The 20,353-nt window shown below is 39.3% G+C and overlaps 1 protein-coding gene across 6 annotated transcripts in view; it reads left to right on the top strand.

Annotated features, from left to right (window-relative positions):
- Positions 1-19,743, top strand: part of dennd6aa (DENN/MADD domain containing 6Aa) — a 107,929-nt gene extending 88,186 nt beyond the window's left edge. For 3 of the 6 annotated variants that reach the window (XM_043708170.1, XM_043708166.1, XM_043708169.1), the window contains 7 exons: positions 1,410-1,474; positions 4,383-4,472; positions 5,292-5,345; positions 5,469-5,578; positions 17,876-17,978; positions 18,183-18,257; positions 18,975-19,742. In XM_043708170.1, the coding sequence (XP_043564105.1) occupies positions 1,410-1,474; positions 4,383-4,472; positions 5,292-5,345; positions 5,469-5,578; positions 17,876-17,978; positions 18,183-18,257; positions 18,975-19,106 (629 nt within the window). In that variant the 3' untranslated portion in view covers positions 19,107-19,742. Of the gene's footprint in view, positions 1-1,409; positions 1,475-4,382; positions 4,473-5,291; positions 5,346-5,468; positions 5,579-17,875; positions 17,979-18,182; positions 18,258-18,974 lie in introns of those variants that run through there. The other 3 variants (XM_043708167.1, XM_043708168.1, XM_043708171.1) reach the window with 2 other exon arrangements.
- Positions 19,744-20,353: the final 610 nt, after the last annotated feature.

Genomic DNA, 20,353 nt, shown 5'->3' with positions numbered 1-20,353 from the left:
ACTTGCTGTGCTTCTCCAGCACCACTGTACTCTGATCTCCAGCATGTGTATTCTCCCACTGTGTTCCCTAACCAACATCTCTTCCTCAGGTTTGCTGCAGTGCTCCAGTGAAGCTCAGCGCAAGCTGGAAGAACAGTGCCTCATTTTCCACTTGCGAACTCTATAGCTTTTCGGACTCTATAGCTTTCCATATAGAGTTCAACAATTTTCGGGCTTGAGGCACCTTCTCCCATATCTTATCTCAATCCCCACAAACCAGGCCATGTTATCACATGGTCTTCTATTACGCACAACCCATTGTTTGCAACTAATAGGCCTCACAAATAGCTAGTTATTCTCCTAGGCTTATCATTGTCCACTCCTTTGTCCAACTGTTCTCCTGCATCTTTAGGCTCTCTCTCTGCCAATCATTTACTCCTTACCCTCTCCTCAAACCATAAATTCTGCATAAAATCAACTTTTTCCCAGCTACCATCAGTTCGGAGAAAGGGTCATTGGATCTGGAATGTTAACTCTGATTTCTTTTCACAGACGCTGCTGAGCTTTTCAGCAATTTCTGGTTTTGTTTCTGATTTCCAGCATCCATAGATCTTTTGGTTTTCATTTTATTGTTATTTAGTTATCGCTACCCTGCTGATTTATTTTTATTGCACACTTGTATTATTTTAAGCTTCTAAAATTCATCCTGGTTTTGGAGAAATAATGAGTCAACCCTTATCAGATGAGGATGACTAAGCCTGAGGAGGTGGTGTAAGAAGTAAAATAAATGCTAGAATAGGTTTAATGAATAATATCATGTTAAATATTTAGTGCAGAAACAAAGGAGAATGGGAAAATTGAAGTCCACAGTGTAGGAGATAAATATTGAAACATTTTACAAATTTTAAGTTTCACTTCAGTAATTTTGAGTTGATACTTTAGTAATTAAGCTATTTCTCATATATGAAGTGTAGAAAATAAGAGTGAATTGATTCAATACAATCATGTTTGATCTTTGGTCTTTACCCCACTTTCCCCATGCTTTCCATATGCCTTGATTTCCATGGAAGCATAGATCTGGTTTTTAGTGGGACACACAGACTCCGCATCCCAACAAGTGAAAGAAGGAAGCCGTGCAGAAAAAGTGCATTTTTAAAGGATATAGGCAGAGAATGGCAAGGCTATCCTCTTCCTTTCTTGCAGCTTTGCTACTGAATATGTAATTCCTGGAAATGGATGTGTCCAGTTATCATTAAAGTTTTGAGATGTTGACCGCTCCTGCGATAATAAAGGCAGCTCCAATGCTCCCCTACTGCTGTTGCTGTTTGACCTCAGCTGTGCGCCTTTTGAAGAAATTCTACGGTATAGTCATTTGAACTAGTATGTCTGACCTCAATATCGAATATAACAATTGCCACGTTTTTCTGTAGGTGTGTACACTTCCTATAAAACGTTCCTGAGCCGAGATGAAGAGATAATAAAACAAGTGCAGAAGGTAGGCCTTGAGAAATGAATCGTTGGATATTACTTTTCATTATTTAACTTATGCTAATTTTATCATCACATTAAAGGTTTAGCATGTAGATTCAATAATATGACTTCATCCTGATGAAATTTGGAAAGTTGAATGGACTGAAGGGTCTGTTTCCATGCTGTACATCTCTATGACTCTTAACTCAAGCATCTCATGGAAAACTTGATAAAGAAAATGCCGGTTTTGATCTTCTGTAAAACTCACGGACAACAATTTCTACATATAAATAGAAAATTAAAAGCTCTCCAATTTGTGAGTTTAGTCATTCAGAAGAGACTGTGGAACATCTAATGACACAGTGTCAATTCATAAACATGAAGGCAGCATACCAATACACTGTGCTACTCTTGATGTATTTATCTAGGCTAACCACTTGAATGTAGTGTTGCTCTATGCCTACATGAACCATAAGAAGGATGAGGGGAGAACTATTGCACGGCCCACATGCAGCATATATTTCTGAATTGTTCAGCGATGTGCTTTTGGAGAGAAACCTATACTTTATGTTGGGGTGATGCTCACTTTAAGAACTAGATTTCTTTCTCCAGGATGTGATTTCTAATAAAACACCTTGCTTTCAGAAACTGATTGTGACCAAATTGCCATGCAGATAAACAATAGCAAAAGGGTCAATCAAAAATGAATAGTAGAGATTTGTTGATTGTGGGTGTGACTTTGGTCCCTGGTTTTAGAGTTTCAGTTCAGAACAAGTTAAGTAGATAATGCCTGTACTTACTGGAGTTTAGAAAATGAGAGGTAATCTTATTGAAACATTCAGGATTTTAAGGGACTGACAGGTAAATGCTATAATTTTCTTGTAAGCAAATCTAGAATTAGAGGGCAGAAACTCAGAGTAAGGGGTCACCCACTTAAGACAGGTGAGGATTTTTTTCTGTCAAAGGGTAGTGCCCTCAGGTACTAGACTCTCCCATGAAAGGATACATCCTCTCAGCATTTACCCCTGAAGAGTCCTATATGTTTCAATGAAACATGCAAAGAATACATGTAAAGAGTAATGAAGGTTTGAAACTCTCTTCCTCTTATGGCAATTGATGCACCGTGGGCGGCACGGTGGCACAGTGGTTAGCACTGTTGCCTCACAGGGCCAGAGACCCGGGTTCAATTCCCGCCTCAGGCGACTGACTGTGTGGAGTTTGCACGTTCTCCCCATGTCTGCGTGGGTTTCCTCCGGGTGCTCCGGTTTCCTCCCACAATCCAAAAAATGTGTTAGATGAAGGGGTAAATATAGGGGAATGGGTCTGGGTGGGTTACGCTTCGGCGGGTCGGTGTGGACTTGTTGGGCCGAAGGGCCTGTTTCCACACTGTAAGTAATCTAATCTAATCTAATCTAATCTAATTGTTAAATGAAATTAGGTGAAAAACTTTTTATTAATCAAGGGATATGTGCCCAAAGCATATGGAGTTGCACCACAGATCAGCCACAATCTTATGGGATGGCAGAGCAAGCATGAGGGACCAAATGGCCTACTCTCCTGATCCTGTAAGACCAACTGATTCTTCTAAATTCCGATAAGTAGAGTCTCAACCTGTTTAATCTTTGATTGTAAGACAGTCCCTTCGTACTAGATCATCCTAGTGGACCTTCACTGAATTTCCTACAATGATATAATATCTTGCCTTAAATAAGGGAACCAAAACTACTCTCAGTACTTCAGATGTGGTCTCACTGGCATCTTGTATAATTGCATTAAGACTTAACAGGCATTTCCCAGGTTGTGTTCACCGGTTTATTTGCTATCAAGTTAGAGTACAGTGCAAAATAATATAAAACAGGTGTTTAAAGTACAGGAAAATATCTATGTCAGGCTTGAAAACTGTTCCCTGTATGTAATCACATTTGTAAGTATAAGGGTTCGTAAGTCCCTCTTTCGTTAATCAAGGACCATTGTATTCTTGTATTCCAACTCCCTTGAAATAAGGGCCAACATTCTACTAGCCTTTCTGATTACCTGTGTTCTATTTTTTTGTGTTTCCTTTATTCATTTACAAGATTCAAGTGCGTGTTCCCCCAGTCCTTTTGTGTTGCACCTTTCTGCATTTTTTCTCAGTGTAAATAATAGTTCTTTTGTTTTGCTTTTGAAAATGAACAACCTCACATTTTCCTCAAAAATGCCCTACAATGTTTTGACCACTCAACCTATCAATATCTCTCCATAAACTCTGTATCCCTCTTGCAACTTGCTGTTCCATCTATTTTGTGTCATCGGTAAATTTGGCTACAGTACATTTACTTCCTTCCTCCAATCATAAATATCTATTGTAAACATTTGTTGTCCCAGCACTGACCCCTGTGGAACCCCACTGGTTACATGTTGCCAATCTGAAAAAGAATTCCGTATCCCCACTTGTTGTTTCCTGCTCATGAGCCAATTCTCTCTCCATGCCAACATATTATTTCAAATACCATAACGTGTTGTATTATAACTTAACCTTTTGTGAGATACCTTATTGAATGCCTTCTGGAAGTCCAAATAGAAAACATCTGCTGTTGCCCTTCTAGCCACTCTTGTTGAGAATTCCTCAATAAAAACTCTCATAAACTAGTCAGGCATGATTTCCCTTTCATGAAGGGATGCTGAAATACAATTTTGTTAATTTCACTAATGCAGTTATTACTCAGGCCTCACTTAAATGTTGGTGTAGTCAGTGGTTATTGTTTTGGACAATACATTTAACTTAAAGCTACAATTTGTCATGATTAAAGAACTCAATGATTGTTGAACTTTACCAGTGACGTTTGAAAATTTGTTGTTTGCTAAGTTCAAATTTTCTAAATTACTATGTAATTGAAATCCTTTGCATTGTTCAGTTTACACATCCTCAATTTATGTTGTTACTGTCTCCACAGGGTATACAGCAAAAGCGACCTTCAGAAGCACAAAGTGCAATTCTTAGACGTTACCTTTTAGAACTGACACAAAGTTTCATCATTCCATTGGTAAGTTTTAAATTTCATAAAAAATATTGGCTTTTTAAAATGTTGATTCTGTAGCTAGCTGTAGCACCTTAGTCTCTTGACCAGACAACCATTTGTGTATGTTTTAGCAGTGAGCTTTAACAATCTATTTAACTGAGAAGCATTGCAGTGAAACAGAATAACCATTGCCAGCAAGAGAATCAACTAATTAATATATTTTCCTTTTCCCAATCCCAAAGCCTGGGCTATTAAAACTAATTAGCATGCCTTCCAGCTATTCTGGTTTACACTCTATAATCAGAGCAGGGATTAAACCTGGTACCTTGCGTCTTCATATGGTTCAATGACTCAACTTGAACATAGATTTGAAGATAAAGGTGAGGGAAAACTCACTGGGCTTCAGTCTTCTAATATTCTGTGTAAAATGCTGTTTGATATGTCTGTGACTTTAATGTGAAGGTTGGTTGTTGATTAATTATTTTAACATGCTCTCAAGCTAAATTACTCACGTTTCAGAGAGGCCAGTTCATGGGTGCTTGGGCTATCTTTCAGGATGGTGAAATAGTTAGGGATCAATTAAGCCAATACTGTTGGTTCTCCTATAACGCAGTAGTTCCATTCTCATGCAACCCCGTGTTTTAAGAAAATCGCATATTTGAAACACCACTTAAATTAATGGAACTGGAATCTCGTTATATTAATACGTGCTTTAAAAGTTTGCGCTTTAGGAACAGTGTCCCCAATTTGTTAATTGTATTAACGAAATGCCCATTACAGCAGAACGACCTGTATGTTTTCTAAATTGCTATGTCAGCATGGTATATTTAAACTTTATTTCAGGAACGATATGTAGCCAGTTTGATGCCTTTACAAAAGAGTATTTCACCATGGAAGGTAAGAAAGCATTCAGTCAACCTTTCAGAAATCCACAATTCAGTTTGACATTATTTACTGAAACTTGGATATCCTTTTCAAGTTAAGTAGTTTTCAATGCATTATTTCATTTTTGGCTCTTAGAGTCCACCTCAGTTAAAGCCCTTTAGTGAAGAAGAGTTCATGAAAACTTTGGAAAAAGCAGGGCCGCAACTAACCTCTCGTTTAAAGGGCGATTGGATCGGTCTGTACAGGTAACTACCAACTGATTTTTCTTTCTTAAGATTTGGCCGGATTCAGATCTATTATCCTTTTTCCTGAACAGAAATTAGCTAAGACCTAAATAATTATTGACAACTGATAGAGAGTTTATTATCTTCAGTAAAGGGTAAAAAGGTGAAAAAGGAAGCAATGGCCTAATGGTATTATTGCGAGACTATTGATCCAGAAACTCATCTAATGTTCCGGGGGACCTGGGTTTAAAAGATAGTGAAATCTGAATTCAATAAAAAATAAAATCTGGAATTAAGAATTTACTGACGACTGAAATAACTCCACAGAGACCAGTATCCCATCACCCAATATTTACACGTGGAGAGTCCTTGACATTGATTCAGCTCCCTCGGAGCCGGCTGTCAGAGTGAACAGGATGTCTGACACACCTGTTCTTATCTGTCAGTCAGGGCTCCCTGATTGATTAGATCAGACTAACAGCCTTAATCAGGCAACTCATATTCTATGAGGTCCACCGAGCTGACCTTGTTACAATTACTAGAGTGACTATGAAATCATGGTAGTTTGTCGGGTAAACCCATCTGGCTCACTAATATTCTTCAGGGAAGGAAATCTGCCATATCCACCTGGTCTGGCCTACATGTGACTCCAGAGCCTTCACAGTGTAGTTGACTTTCAACTGCATGCTGAAATGGCCTAAGAAGCTAATCAATTGTGTCAATCATGATAAAGTCTCACAACTCTGGGTGGACCACCTGGCATTGATCTAGGCAGCGAAAATGCTGATGGCAGAAACAGCTCTGTTGACCCTGCAAAGTCGTCCTTTTTAACTCTTGGGGTTAGTGCCAACTGGGAGAGCTGTCTCACAGACAAGTCAAGCAACAGTTTGATATAGTCATGCTCACACAATAATCATACCTTATAATTTCCCAGGCAACACCATCACCATCCAGATCTATCCAGCCCCACCAGCAGGACAGACCTAATTGAAATTGCAGCACTGTGGTTTACAATCAGGAGGGAGCATTACCTTGGGAATCCTCAACATTGACTCTGGACCTTGTGAAGTCTTATGACTTTTAAATGTTGCAACTGTACCAGCCTCCTCCACAAATAACCCAGCAAGGGGCCCAGCAATCACTTCACTAGCTTCCCACAGAGTTCTCGGGTACACCTGATCAGGTCCTGGGGATTTATCCACCTTAATGCGTTTCAAGACATCCAACACGTTCACCTCTGTAATATGGACATTTTTCAAGACATCACCATCTGTTTCCCTGCATTATATATCTTCCATGTCCTTCTCCACAGTGAACACTGATGCAAAATACTCATTTAGTATCTCCCCCATCTCCTGTAGCTCCACACAAAGGCTGCATTGCTGATCTTTGAGGGATCCTATTTGCTTTCTAGTTTCCCTTTAATCCTTAATTTCCTGTAAAAACCCTTTGGATTCTCCTTAACCTTGTTTGCAAAAGCTATCTCATGTCCCCTTTTTGCCCTCCTGATTTCCCTCTTAAGTATACTCCTACTGCCTTTATACTCTTCTGAGGATTCACTCGATCTATGCAGTCTATACCTGACATATGCTTCCTTCATTTTCTTATCCAAACCCTCAATTTCTCTTGTCATTCAGCATTCCCTACACCTACCAGGTGGCACGGTGGCTCAGTAATTAGCACTGCAGCCTCACAGCACCAGGGACCCGGGTTCGATTCCACCCTCTGGTGACTGTCTGTGTGGAGTTTGCACATTCTCCCTGTGTCTGCGTGGATTTCTTCCTGATGCTCTGGTTTCTTCCCACAGTCCAAAGATGTACAGGTCAGGTGGATTGCCTATGCTAAATTGCCGATAGTGTTAGGTGCATTAATCAGAGGGAAATGGGTCTGGTGGGTTACTCTTTGGAGGGTCGGTGTGGACTTAGAATCATAGTCATAGAGATGTACAGCACGGAAACAGACCCTTCGGTCCAACTCGTCCATGCCGACTATATATTCCAACCCAATCTAGTCCCACCTGCCTTGTTGGGCTGATGGGCCTGTTTCCACACTGTAGGGAACCTAATCTAATCTAAATAGGAATATACTGTCTCTGGACTCTTGTTATCTCAATTCTGAAAGCTTCCGGTTTTCCAGCCATCCCTTTACCTGTGAACATCTGCCCTCAATAGGTAAATCCACATACTGGATCAGAAAATTTTCTGGTACACATTTAACAAATTCCTCGCCATCTAAACCCTTAACACTATGCCAGTCCTAGTCTATGTTTGGAAAGTTAAAGTCCCTGACCGTAACCACCCTATTATTCTTACAGATAGCTGAGATCTCCTTACAAGTTTGTTTCTCAGTTTCCCGCTGACTATAAGGGGACTATAATACAATCCCAATAAGGTGATCATCCCTTTCTTATTTCTCATTTCGACCCAAATAACTTCCCTGGATGTATTTCTGGGAATATCCTTCCTAAGTACAGCTATAATGCTATCCCTTATTAAAAATGCTACTCCCACTCCTTTCTCGCCTTCCTTTCTATCCTTCCTGTAGCATTTGTATCCTGCAACATTAAGCTGCCAGTCCTGCCCATCCCTGAGCCATGTTTCTGTAATCGCTATGATATCCCAGTCCCATGTTCCTCATCATGCCCTGAGTTCATCTGCCTTCCCTGTTAGGCCTATTGCATTGAAATAAATGCAGTTTAATTTATCAGTCCTACCTTGTTCTCTGCTTTGTCTCCGACTGTTTGACTCACTTCTTTTCTCAACTGTACCAGTCTCAGATTGACCTCTTTCCTCATTATCTCCCTGGGTTCCCCGCACTTTATTAGTTTAAATCCTTCCAAGTAGTTCTAGCAAATCTCCCTGCCAGTATCTTAGTCTCCTTCCAATTCAAGTTCAGGTCACTTCTACCCCAGAAGAGGTTCCAATGATCCAAAAATGTGCATCCTTCTCCCATACACCAGCTCCTCAACCATGCAATGTATCAACAAACTATTATAGGCACTGAATATTGTCAAGGCTTAGGGCCCTGATAACAATTTGGCCTATAGTATTGAAGGTGTCTGCTCCAGAACCTGTTGCACTCCTAGCCAAGCTACTCCAGTACAGTTATAACACTGGCATCTACCCAAGAATGTGGAAAATTACCAAGGTATTTCTCTGGACAAAACAAAGGACAAATTCAGCCTGGCCAGTTACCACCCATCATTCGACTCTCGATCACCAGGAAAGTGATGGTAGATGTCATCAACAGTGCTATCAAGCAGCATCTACTCCAGCAATAACCTGCTCAGTGGCAACCAGTTTGGGTTCCGCCAGGGCCACTCCGCTCCTGAGCTCATTACAGCTTTGGTTTACACATGGACAAAAGAGCTGGTATCAAGGAGCCTTAGCAAAACTGGAATTAATGGGAATCAGGTGACAAACTCTATGTTGGCTGGAGTTATACCTGGCACTTGGGAAAATGGTTATGGTTGTTGGTCGTCAATCATCTCAGTTCCAGGATGTCTCTGCAGGAGTAGCTCAGGGTAATGTGCTCGGTCCAACCATCTTCAGCTGCTACATTAATGATTTTCCCTGCATCATAAGGTCAGAAGTGGGGACATTCACTAATGATCATAGTGTTCAGCACCATTTGTGACTCCTCACATACTGAAGCAGTCCATATACAAATGCATGAAACATAGAAGATAGGAGCAGGAGGAGGCCATTTGGCCCTTCTGGCTGACCATCCAACTTCTGCCTAATAGCCTAATCCTGCTTTCTCCCCATAACCTTTGATTCAACTTCCCCCAAGTGCTACATCTAACCGCCTCTTCAATACATCAATGTTTTGGCATCAACTACTTGCTGTAGTAATGAATTCCATAGGCTCACCACTCGTTGCGTGAAGAAATGTCTCCTTATCTCCACTCTAAATGGTCTACCCTGAATCCTCTATGATCCCTCATTCTGGATGCACCCACCATCAGGAACATCTTCCCTGCATCTACCCTGTCTACTCCTGTTAGAATTTTATAAGTCTCTATGAGATCTCTGCTCATTCATCCGAAGTCCAGCGAAAACAATCCTAACCTAGCCATTGTGTCCTCAAATGTTAGTCCTGCCATCCCCGGAATTAGCCCGTAAGGCTTGCTGCACTCCCTCAAGAGTAAGAGCATCCTTCCTCAGAAAAGGAGACCAAAATTGAACACGATATTTTAGGTGTGGCCTCACCAAGGCCCTGTATAACTGCAACGACACATGCATGCTCCTGTACTTGAAACCTCTCTCACAAAGGCCAGAATACCATTTGCCTTCTTTACCACCTGTTGCACCTGTATGCTTACCTTCAGCGACTGGTGCACAAGAACACCACAGTCCCACTGCACACTTCTCTCTCCCAATTTATAGCCATTCAGGTAGTAATCTGCCTTTTGTATTTGCTTCCAAAGTGAATAACCTCACATTTATCCAAATAATGCTGCATCTACCATTGATTTGCCCATTCACCCAACCTTTCCAGATCGTGCTGAAGAATTTCTGTATCCTCGCCACAGTTCACCTTCCCATCCAATTTGGTATCATCTGCAAACTTTGAGATGTTACATTTTGTTCCCTCATCCAAATCATTAATATATGTTGTGAAAATTGGGGTCCCTGCACTGATCCCTGTGGCACCCCACTAGTTACTGCCTGCCAATTTGAAAAGGACCCATTAATTCCTACTCTTTGTTTCCTCTCTGCCAACCAGTCTTCTATTCTTCTCAATACACTTCCCCCAGTCCCATGCGCTTATGTGTGATTTTGTCAAACTCTTTCTTAAAGTCCAAATATACCACATCGACTGGCTCCCCCTTGTCAACTCTACTAGTTACATCTTCATAGAATTCGAACAGATTTGCCAAGCATGATTTCCCCCTCATAACTTCATGCTGACTCTTTCTGATCCTGCCACTGCTTTCAAAATGCTCCGCTATAAAGTCCTTGATAATGGATTTGAGAATTTTCCCCACTACCAATTTTAGGCTGACTGGTCTCTAATTCCCTGGTTTCTCTCTACCTCTCTTTTTGAATATTGGAGTGGCATTAGCTACCATGCAATCTGCAGGGACTCTACCAGAGTCTATAGAATCCTGGAAGATGACCGCCAATGGATCCACTATTTCTAGAGCCACTTCCTCACGTATTCTGGGATGTAGATTAATCAGGCCCTGGAGATTTATCAGCCTTCAATCCCCTCAATTTTCCCAGCACCATTTCTCTACTAATATTAATCTTCCTTAGTTCTTCCCTTTCACTAAATCTTGCATTCTCCAACATTTCTGGTATCTGATGTGTGTCCTCTTTTGTGAAGATAGAACGAAAGCATGTATTCAGTTGCTCAGCCATTTCTTTGTGCCCTATTATACAATCCCCTGCTTGTCTGTTGGGGACCTATGTTTGTCTTCCCGTATATATAGAAGCTCTTAGAGTCAGTCTTTATGTTCTCTGCAAGCTTACTTTCGTACTGTATTTTCCCCTTGGTCCTTCTTTGCTGAAATCTAAACTGCTCCCAATCCTCAGAACTATTATTTTTCTTGGCCAATCTGTTTGCTTCTTCCTTTGGACTGGATACTAAATCTAATTTCCTTTGTAAGCCATGGTTTGGCCGACCCATTTGGCTTTTGTTGCAGAAAGGAATAAATAGTTGTTGCAGTTCCCACATGCATTCTTTGAAGGTTTGTCATTACCGATCCACTGGCAGCCCTTTAAGTAACTTACCCAAATCTATCGAGGCCAGCTCACACCTCATATCTTCATAGTTTCCTTTATTAAGATTCAGCGCCCTAGTCTCTAAATCAACTACCTCACTCTCCATCTTGTTTTTAAAAAAATTCTATCATGCAATGGTCACTCATCCCCAAGGGTTCTTGCACAGCTAGATTAACAATGATTCCCTTCTCATTACACAGTACCCAATTTAAGATGACCCGCTGTCCAGTTGGGAGTTCCTTCACATATTGGTCAAGAAAACCAACCTGTATACGCTCCAGGAATTCCTCCTCTGTGGCATTTGAGCAAAACAAATTAGCCCCTTCTATGTGCAGATTATGCAACAAGATCTGGACAATATCCAGGCTTGGGTTGATAAGCGTCAAGTAACATTCACACCACACAAATGCCAGACATTTGTAATAAGAGCCAATCTGACCACCATCTCTTGACATTCAAATGGTGTTACCATCAGTGAATCCACTGCAATCAATATCCTGGAGATGAAACACAGTTGAACTCATCATACAAATACAGTGGCTACACGAGCAGGTCAGAAGCTAGGAATACTGTGGCAAGTAACTCCTCTCCTGACATGCCAAATCCTATCCATCATTTACAAAGCACAATTCAAGACAGTGATGGAATACTCCCCATTTGCCTGGATGAATACAGCATGAACAACACAAGAAACTTGACACCATCCAGGACATAGCAGCCTGCTCGAATTATACCCACAAGCATTCACTTGCTCCAGCACCAAAGCTCAGAAGCAGCAGCATGTTCTATCTACAAGACACATTGCAGAAATTCACCAAAAATCATTCAACAGAATCTTTCAAAGTCATGAGCACTTCCACATAGCTTAACAAGAGCAGCAGATACTTGGGAACACCACCACCTGGAATTACCCCTCCAAACCACTCACCATCTAGTCTTGGAAATATATCACCATTCCTTCACTGTAGCTGGGTCAAAATCCTAGAATTCCACTGCAGCAGCTTTATAAGGCAGCTCACCACCACCTTCTCAAGCGCTACTGGGGCAGATAAGCCAGCGACCCCCACATTCCATGAGTGAATTTTAAAAAATAGGGAGCATTCCAATTATTTGGTTGACTGGAAGATGAGATAGTGTGGTGAAAAGGATGAAAAATCAGGGACTCTCAAGTTCTGGATCATGAAATCAGGATGAGTACCAAATTGATACCTCTTCTATTTTTAGTCACATCAATGATAATAGAATTGAATAAAATATTGTTTAGCAAGTTCAAAAATCTTCTCTGAATTAAATGAGAAATACCACATTTGAAGAGTATTAGATCTCTGGTTCTCTGTTTGTGTGCTGGTATCAGGCATGGGGTGATAGAAGGAAGAAATCAACCGCTCTGAAGAAATGCAGAATAGAAGTGAGACTAATTCAATGATGCAAATTTTTGAAAAGACCAAGGTATATTATTCATGTTTTACAATTCAGTCTTCAAAAACAAATAAGTCCAAGATTTTTAAGTGATATTCTTTAAATTTTATTTGCCTCATGGGAGGTTTTGCTTTACATAATTGTTGTCTCCATTTTTAATTCTGAAAGTAGAAGTTGAACTTGAGAAGCATTAACTTTATTTTATGTATTGCCTTTAATGTGGTTAAACATACCAAAGCTTAATAGAGTGCTGTCAAAAATAGCACACCACAGCTCCTAACGATATATTAGGACAGGAATGAGGATTTTAAAATCCAAATGTTGCTCCAGTGGGAGCCATTACAAGTCACTGAGCATTGAACTGTGATGGATGAATGGAATCTCATACAAGATCCAAGCAGTGGAGTTTTGGATGACCTCATGTATACAGAAAGTACAACTTGGGAGCTTAGCCAAGAGTGCTTTTAATGATTACACCTACAGATAACAAGGGCATGAGGATAAAGATAAGAGTTGAGGGTATTGGCAGCAGAGAAACAGACACGGCTCAATAGTAAAAATAAACTTTAATGATGGTTAAAATTATTTGCATTTACTATACCAATGAGAAAAAGTAAATTTACTGGTTTTAACCTTTTTTGACCATTTATTTTCTCCAGTCACACCCTACAACAATGCCTCTCAGTGTAGCTTTCTGCACAAACCATGGAATTATCTGTAATGACATTTATTTCCACATTTATCTTCACTGTAGGGAGATCGTTTAGTATTTTGGATGTGACAGTATTTCATGATTGGGAAATTGTTTGACAAACTAGAATCAACAAGCCAACTAACCCATATTCTGTTCAGTAATCAGTAATGAGCTTGATTTAGTTAATGTTCTTGGAGTAGGTGAACATTTTCTAATGGTGATCATTGTATAAGCAAGTTCAATGTTGTGTATGGAAGGAAGAAAAACAGTTTGTGTAAGATTTTAGATTTAGTTCAAAGCTACATCAACAGGATGTGATAGGGATTGGCCACAGTAATTTGGGAAAATCTGTTATTGGGTAACTTGATCAGAAGATCCATGAGAGGTCTTCAAGATAATTAAATATTATATAGAACCAGGTTATACGCTTAAAGAGAAAGAACTCCCTTTTTGAAAAGAGTACCATGAATTACAAAAGGGTAAAAGACACCACAAAATTAAAGGAAAATGACACCAACAAGTAAAATAATGATCCGGTTGGGCAGGATACAAAAATCACAAAAGGTGACAAAATAGATATTAAGGGTATCGAAAGGAAACATTAAAATGAAACCTGCAAAGGATAAAATTCAACAGAAATGTTTTGTAATTATATTGGGAATGAGGAACAACGGTGGCCCCTTGAAAACTGATCGTAAATAAAAATTAGAAAAATTCATGGTGGGCACCTTTTGAATAGATATTGAGTTTCTATTTACAGAAGGATTGCATACCCAGGGAAACTACTTGTAGTTATACAATGTAAGTAAAATAAAAGTACTGAAAAAACAAATAGCAAATCCCCAGAATCAGTTTTAAAGGAAGTGGGTGAGAAACTTGCAGATGCCTTAACCGTAATCTTCCAACATTCTTTTGATTTGAATATTGTTCTTTCAGATTGGAAAGTTATGAATGTCATTCTGGTATTGGAAAAAAATGTGAGAGGGAAACCAGAGAATTATGGAAGTGTTATGATATCTGTTGCTTGAAAGCATCTTGAAGTAAATCTTAAATTTTCAGCTGATCAGGGGATTTGTAAATATAGGTTCTGCCTGAGAAACTTGAATTTTTTAAATAAGTAACTAAGATACTGGACAATGTTGAATCCATGGATCTTATGTACATGGACTTCTAGAATGCATCTGATAAAAGTTCCTTCATTACAAAATTGAAGCTCATGGATTTGAAGCCAGTTGGTGACCTGTTTAGGAAATCGGCTGAAGGGCAATAGGTGGAGATGAATATTGAGCAGGTACTTTTGCAGAATGTAAGTAATGGTGTCCCACAGAGGTCTGTGTTGCAACTGATGTATAATGTCTCTCAGTCAGTAAGTCTGAGACATGCTCACTGCATTATACTGTGTATCCTGAAGAAAGATAGATTTCATACTCCATCTTGTCTTGATTCACTTGAGGTATGCTCTTATGCTGAAAAGTAATAGCATAATATTAGCTCAGACCTTTGTGCCTGAGGATGTACATAATAGTCATAATGAATGTCTATTGGATTCTTCAATACCAAAGATAACATAGGTTCAGCCACATTAGGTAAAATGCATTATTGAAGGCAAACTCTCACCAATGATTTTTTAATTATTCACCTTACTTGTTAACAACTTAGGTGATGAGATAGAAAGTAAATATCCACAGATGGGTGATGCTGTGAGCAGTGTAGATGGCAGAGCAGTAAATGTGATCTATATGGACTTCAGTAAGGCATTCGACAAGGTTCCCCATGGGAGACTGATTAGCAAGGTTAGATCTCATGGAATACAGGGAGAACTAGCCATTTGGGTACAGAACTGGCTCAAAGGTAGAAGATAGAGGGTGGTGGTGGAGGGTTGTTTTTAAGACTGGAGGCCTGTGATCAGTGGAGTGCCACAAGGATCGGTGCTGGGCCCTCTACTTTTTGTCATTTACATAAATGATTTGGATGCGAGCATAAGAGGTACAGTTAGTAAGTTTGCAGATGACACCAAAATTGGAGGTGTAGTGGACAGCGAAGAGGGTTACCTCAGATTACAACAGGATCTTGACCAGATGGGCCAATGGGCTGAGAAGTGGCAGATGGAGTTTAATTCAGATAAATGCGAGGTGCTTCATTTCGGGAAACAAATCTTAGCAGGACTTATACACAAAATGGTAAGGTCCTAGGGAGTGATGCTGAACAAAGAGACCTTGGAGTGCAGGTTCATAGCTCCTTACAAGTGGAGTCGCAGATAGATACGATAGTGAAGGAGGCGTTTGGTATGCTTTCCTTTATTGGTCAGAGTATTGAGTACAGGAGTTAGGAGGTCATGTTGCGGCTGTACAGGACATTGGTTAGGCCACTTGGAATATTGTGGGCAATTCTGGTCTCCTTCCTATCAGAAAAATGTTGTGAAACTTGAAAGGGTTCAGAAAAGATTTACAAGGATGCTGCCAGGACTGGAGAATTTGAGTATAGGGAGAGGCTGAACAGGCTGGGACTGTTTTCCCTGGAGCGTCTGAGGCTGAGGGGTGATCTTAGAGGTTTACAAAATTGAGGGGCATGGATAAGTTAAATAGGCAAAGTCTTTTCCCTGTGGTCGGGGAGTCTAGAACTAGAGGGCATAGGTTCAGGGTGAGAGGGGAAAGATATAAAAGAGACCTAAGGAGCAACTTTTTAAACAGAGGGTGGTACGTGTATGGAATGAGCTGCCGGAGGAAGTGGTGGAGGTTGGTACAATGGCAACATTTAAGAGGCATTTGGATGGGTATATGAATAGGAAGGTTTTAGAGGGATATGGGCTGGGTGCTGGCAGGTGGGACTAGATTGGGTTGGGATATCTGGTCGGCATGGACGGGTTGGACCGAAGGGTCTGTTTCCATGCTGTACATCTCATATGACTCTAAGCTAATTTGGACCGGATGCCTGTGACCAGTGACATTTTGCAGGGATTGGTGCTGCATCCACTGTTGTTTGTCATTTATGTAAACAGTTTGGATGATAATATAGGAAGCATGGTCCATACGTTCGTGAATGACATCAAAATTGGTGGTATAGTAGACAGTGATGAAGATTACAACAGGATCTTGATCAGTTGGACCAGTGGGCCAAAGAGTGGCAGATGAAGTTTAATTTAAATACAAGGTATTGCATTTTGATAAGACGTACAAGGGCAAGACTTACACAGTTAACAGTAGGGCCCTGGGGGTGCTGTATTAGAGACCTGGGGTTCAGGTACATAATCCATTGAAAGTTGCGTCACAGGTGGACAGTAGGAAAGAAAACATTTGACACTTTTGCCTTCAATGCACAGACTATTGAGTTTAGGATTGGGACGTCATGTTGAGGTTGTACATGATGTTGGTAAGATCACTTTTGGAGTACTGTATATAGTTCTGGTCGCACTACTATAGTAAGGTATTATTAAATTAGAAGGTGCAGAAAAGAAGTATAAAGATGTTACCAGGACTGGAGGATTTGAGTTATAAGAAGAGGTTAGACAGGCTGGGAATTTTCTCAGTTGGGAGATTGAGGGGTGACCTTATAGAGGTTTATAAAATCATGAGGGGCATAGATAAGATGAATAGCAAAGGTCTTTTCCTTAGGAAAGGGCATAATTTTAAGTGAGAGAGGAAAAGTTTAAAAGGGACCTGAGGGGGAGATTTTTCATATAGAGGGTGATTTGTATGTGAAATGAACTGTCAGAAGAAGTGGTAGCTGCAAATACAGTTACAATATTTAAAGTAAAGTTTGGACAGGTACATGAATAAGAAAGGTTTAGAAAGATGTGGGTTAAATGCAGGCAGATGGGATTGGTTTGGACCAAAGGGTCTGTTTCCGTAATGTATGTCTGTATAATCGACAAAATTGTAGTGAATAAATGTCAATGTGGTGATGTGAAATCACTGACTTTAGTCAAAAAAAATCAGAGTACTAAGTGGTGAAAGATGAAAACAATGAAAGTCCAAAGAGATGACACAAACTAGGATTAAATTCCATAAAACTGAAATGTTAAGGATGATTTGATCTCAATTTTCAAGATATTAATATAAACAAATGCTTTGGGTAGAGAATTTGGTTGCATCTGGCATGGGGACATATTCAAAAGATTAGAACAAGTGGTGAAATTAGGAAATTCATCTAAATGCAGTTTGGAAGCCTTGTCCAATTGTTAATTTTAAACCTGAATGAAAAAAAATTGTGTTAATCAAAAGTATTGCAGACAAGATCAAAGATTAGTTATGACTACATTGAATGGGATACAGGGAACAAATGGACTACAGAAGTTCCAACTGGATGGAAAGCTACAAAGTCTACCAGTATGTGTTGTTAAGGTTGTGTACTCCAGCGTCACTTTAATTTCATAATTCTGTCAAGTTTTAGCTGGCAGAAAGATCCACTATATGATTACATTTGCAATAATACTCACATGGAGTTATGATGTTCCTGTTTATTTTCCATTTCATTAAGACAGTTCCTGAAATCACCAAACTTTGATGGTTGGTTCCGGTCAAGGTGGAAAGAAATGACACAAAAATTGGAGGCATTGCACCTAGAGGCCTTATGTGATGCAGTGAGTAGAACAAAGTAGCCTCCATATATGCTGAATTTTGTGCCTTGTAAAATTAATGCCTTAATTCTTCTAAATAATTTACAAAATTGGACTCTTATGATCATGAAATATCACCCAAGGACCTAGTATATGCACGTAACTTGTGAAAAACAATCATTGTTGAAGTACTTTGTTTAATTTGGATTTAACCCTGTTTTTTGTTAGGATTTACTGATGTGGATTCAGAAGCACACAGAAGTTGAGGTGGTGGATTTGGTATTGAAATTGAAAGAGAAGTTGGTAAGTATAAAAAATAATTTCTGAAAATGTTAATTGCAGAATACCAATAAAGTTGACTTGATGCCCAGTCAGACTCTGGAATTTGGGTATTTGGTGCAGAATATAGCATTTTTGTTGTTGGAAAATGTGGACACAGATTGTCTGCTAATAAAAATATGGAAAATGCAACTACAAACTGTTAAGGCCAAGCAATTTCCGGGATAAATTGATTTAGAACCAAAATCTTTCCATATCAAGCATATGTTTTGTACAGGTAGGAAATATTCTAGGAAGAATTAGAATTAATCTCCTGTTGTTGAGAACAATGAAGCCACTCTTGTGTTAGAGAGTGCAGCTTCACAGACATGGCAGTCAGAATTATTTTGAGCACTAGGGCTGCCATGCTGTCTTGAGGCCTTCAAAACTGATTTGAACACTTAAAAGGGCTTCCTCTCTTTCATTGTTACTGATATTGTGACAGCTTTGGCCCATTCTTACATTAAAGTTCTATGTCGAAGATTAAAGCTGGAACAGATCAATTGTTATATGAAATTCTTGAGACAAAGTATGTGGGATGACATGAAACAAAAAAATTATTTTACACTACACTAATGCTTTCATATTTACTATGGAATGTTTAACTTTATGGGAGTTACATTAATGTAACTTTCATTGATGAAACCTGTATAATTTTTAAAAAAAACTTCTAGGTAAATTAAACATATTCTGTCTATTCAGGTGCAAGCCAAGCAACATTGCCTTCCAATAAAACAAAACACATTGGAGAAACTGCAAATGCACATTGAAGCAATCATTTTATCACTGCCAGAAGACCTGCAGAGCATCTTGCTAAAAAATGGCACAACATGATCTTTGCACCCTTCTCCTGAAGAGCATTTAACTAAAAACAGTACAAAAAAAACTCAAACAGTATTGAAAAATAACAGGGGAAGAAAATTATCATATCTTTTGAGAAGATTTTTTTCAGTGTGTGACTACATGCCAAGGTGAAGACACAGACAAAGTTATTAAATCACTGTTTAAGATGAGCGTATTGTGTATAAAATATGCGATTATATTAACAATCAAGTTTCACAGGAAGATGCTGGTCACTACCATTAATGAAATTGGTACAGGAATTGCAATACCAGTGGAAAAATAACAGTGTGAGTTTTACTACTAATATTTGTACTGCATATTATGTATCGATAAATAAAAGCTGTGCAAATACCAGTACTGGTATTTTGCTTAGATGCATATTTTAATTTGGTTACACTTTTATATAAAATATCTATTCTCGTATATGTTCCTAAACTAACAGTAATTTGTAGGATTAAGTGTATTTGTATTTAAATAAGTAACTGTGATATAACTTTTGAGAACGGATATTCAAAAACACATTTAAATAAGTAGAAATATGATCGAGCTTCGAATTTTTTTTTTACCAAAGCACCATGTTAATAACAATACAAAATTTCTAATAAACTTTGCACTATTTTACTTAACAGTCTTTTGTTTTAAGAATTATTACTACTTGTATAGCCATAAACAAAGTTGCGTTAGAACACTATTTCAATGAGTCACCACACACTGCAGCACAGAGGAACTATGAAGAGCAGAGGAAAATCACCTATACAGTATATTCAAAAAGAATGGGTAACCAATGAACAGAGTCCGCTGATTTCTCAGCATCAAGCCCAAACAAGCAGACAAAACATGTCCAGAAACCCTAGCCACTCCCCAATATCAAAGACATCTCGGAAATGACTACCAGTTTACTCAGACCTTTTGGCATCATGGTAGCCCACAACCCCCCAACACACTAAAACAGCAACTAATGAACTTTAAAGACCCTATAACAGACAACAAGCAAAACTAATGTCATTTACAAAATACCTTGCAAGAACTGTAACAAACACTACATTGGACAAACAGGCAGAAAACTAGCCACCAGGATACATGAACTTCATAAAAGGACATAGCCATAAAAAGACATGACCCACTCTCACTAGTATCCTTACATACAGATGAGGAAGGACACCACTTTGACTGGGTCAACACATCCATTCTAGAACAAGCCAAACACAGACATGCACGAGAAGAATGGCATTCCAACT

Source organism: Chiloscyllium plagiosum, chromosome 18 (assembly GCF_004010195.1).
Source record: "Chiloscyllium plagiosum isolate BGI_BamShark_2017 chromosome 18, ASM401019v2, whole genome shotgun sequence".
NCBI lineage: Eukaryota > Metazoa > Chordata > Chondrichthyes > Orectolobiformes > Hemiscylliidae > Chiloscyllium > Chiloscyllium plagiosum.
The sequence above is the reverse complement of the archived record's forward strand: the minus strand, read 5'-3'. Positions and strand labels throughout refer to the sequence as shown.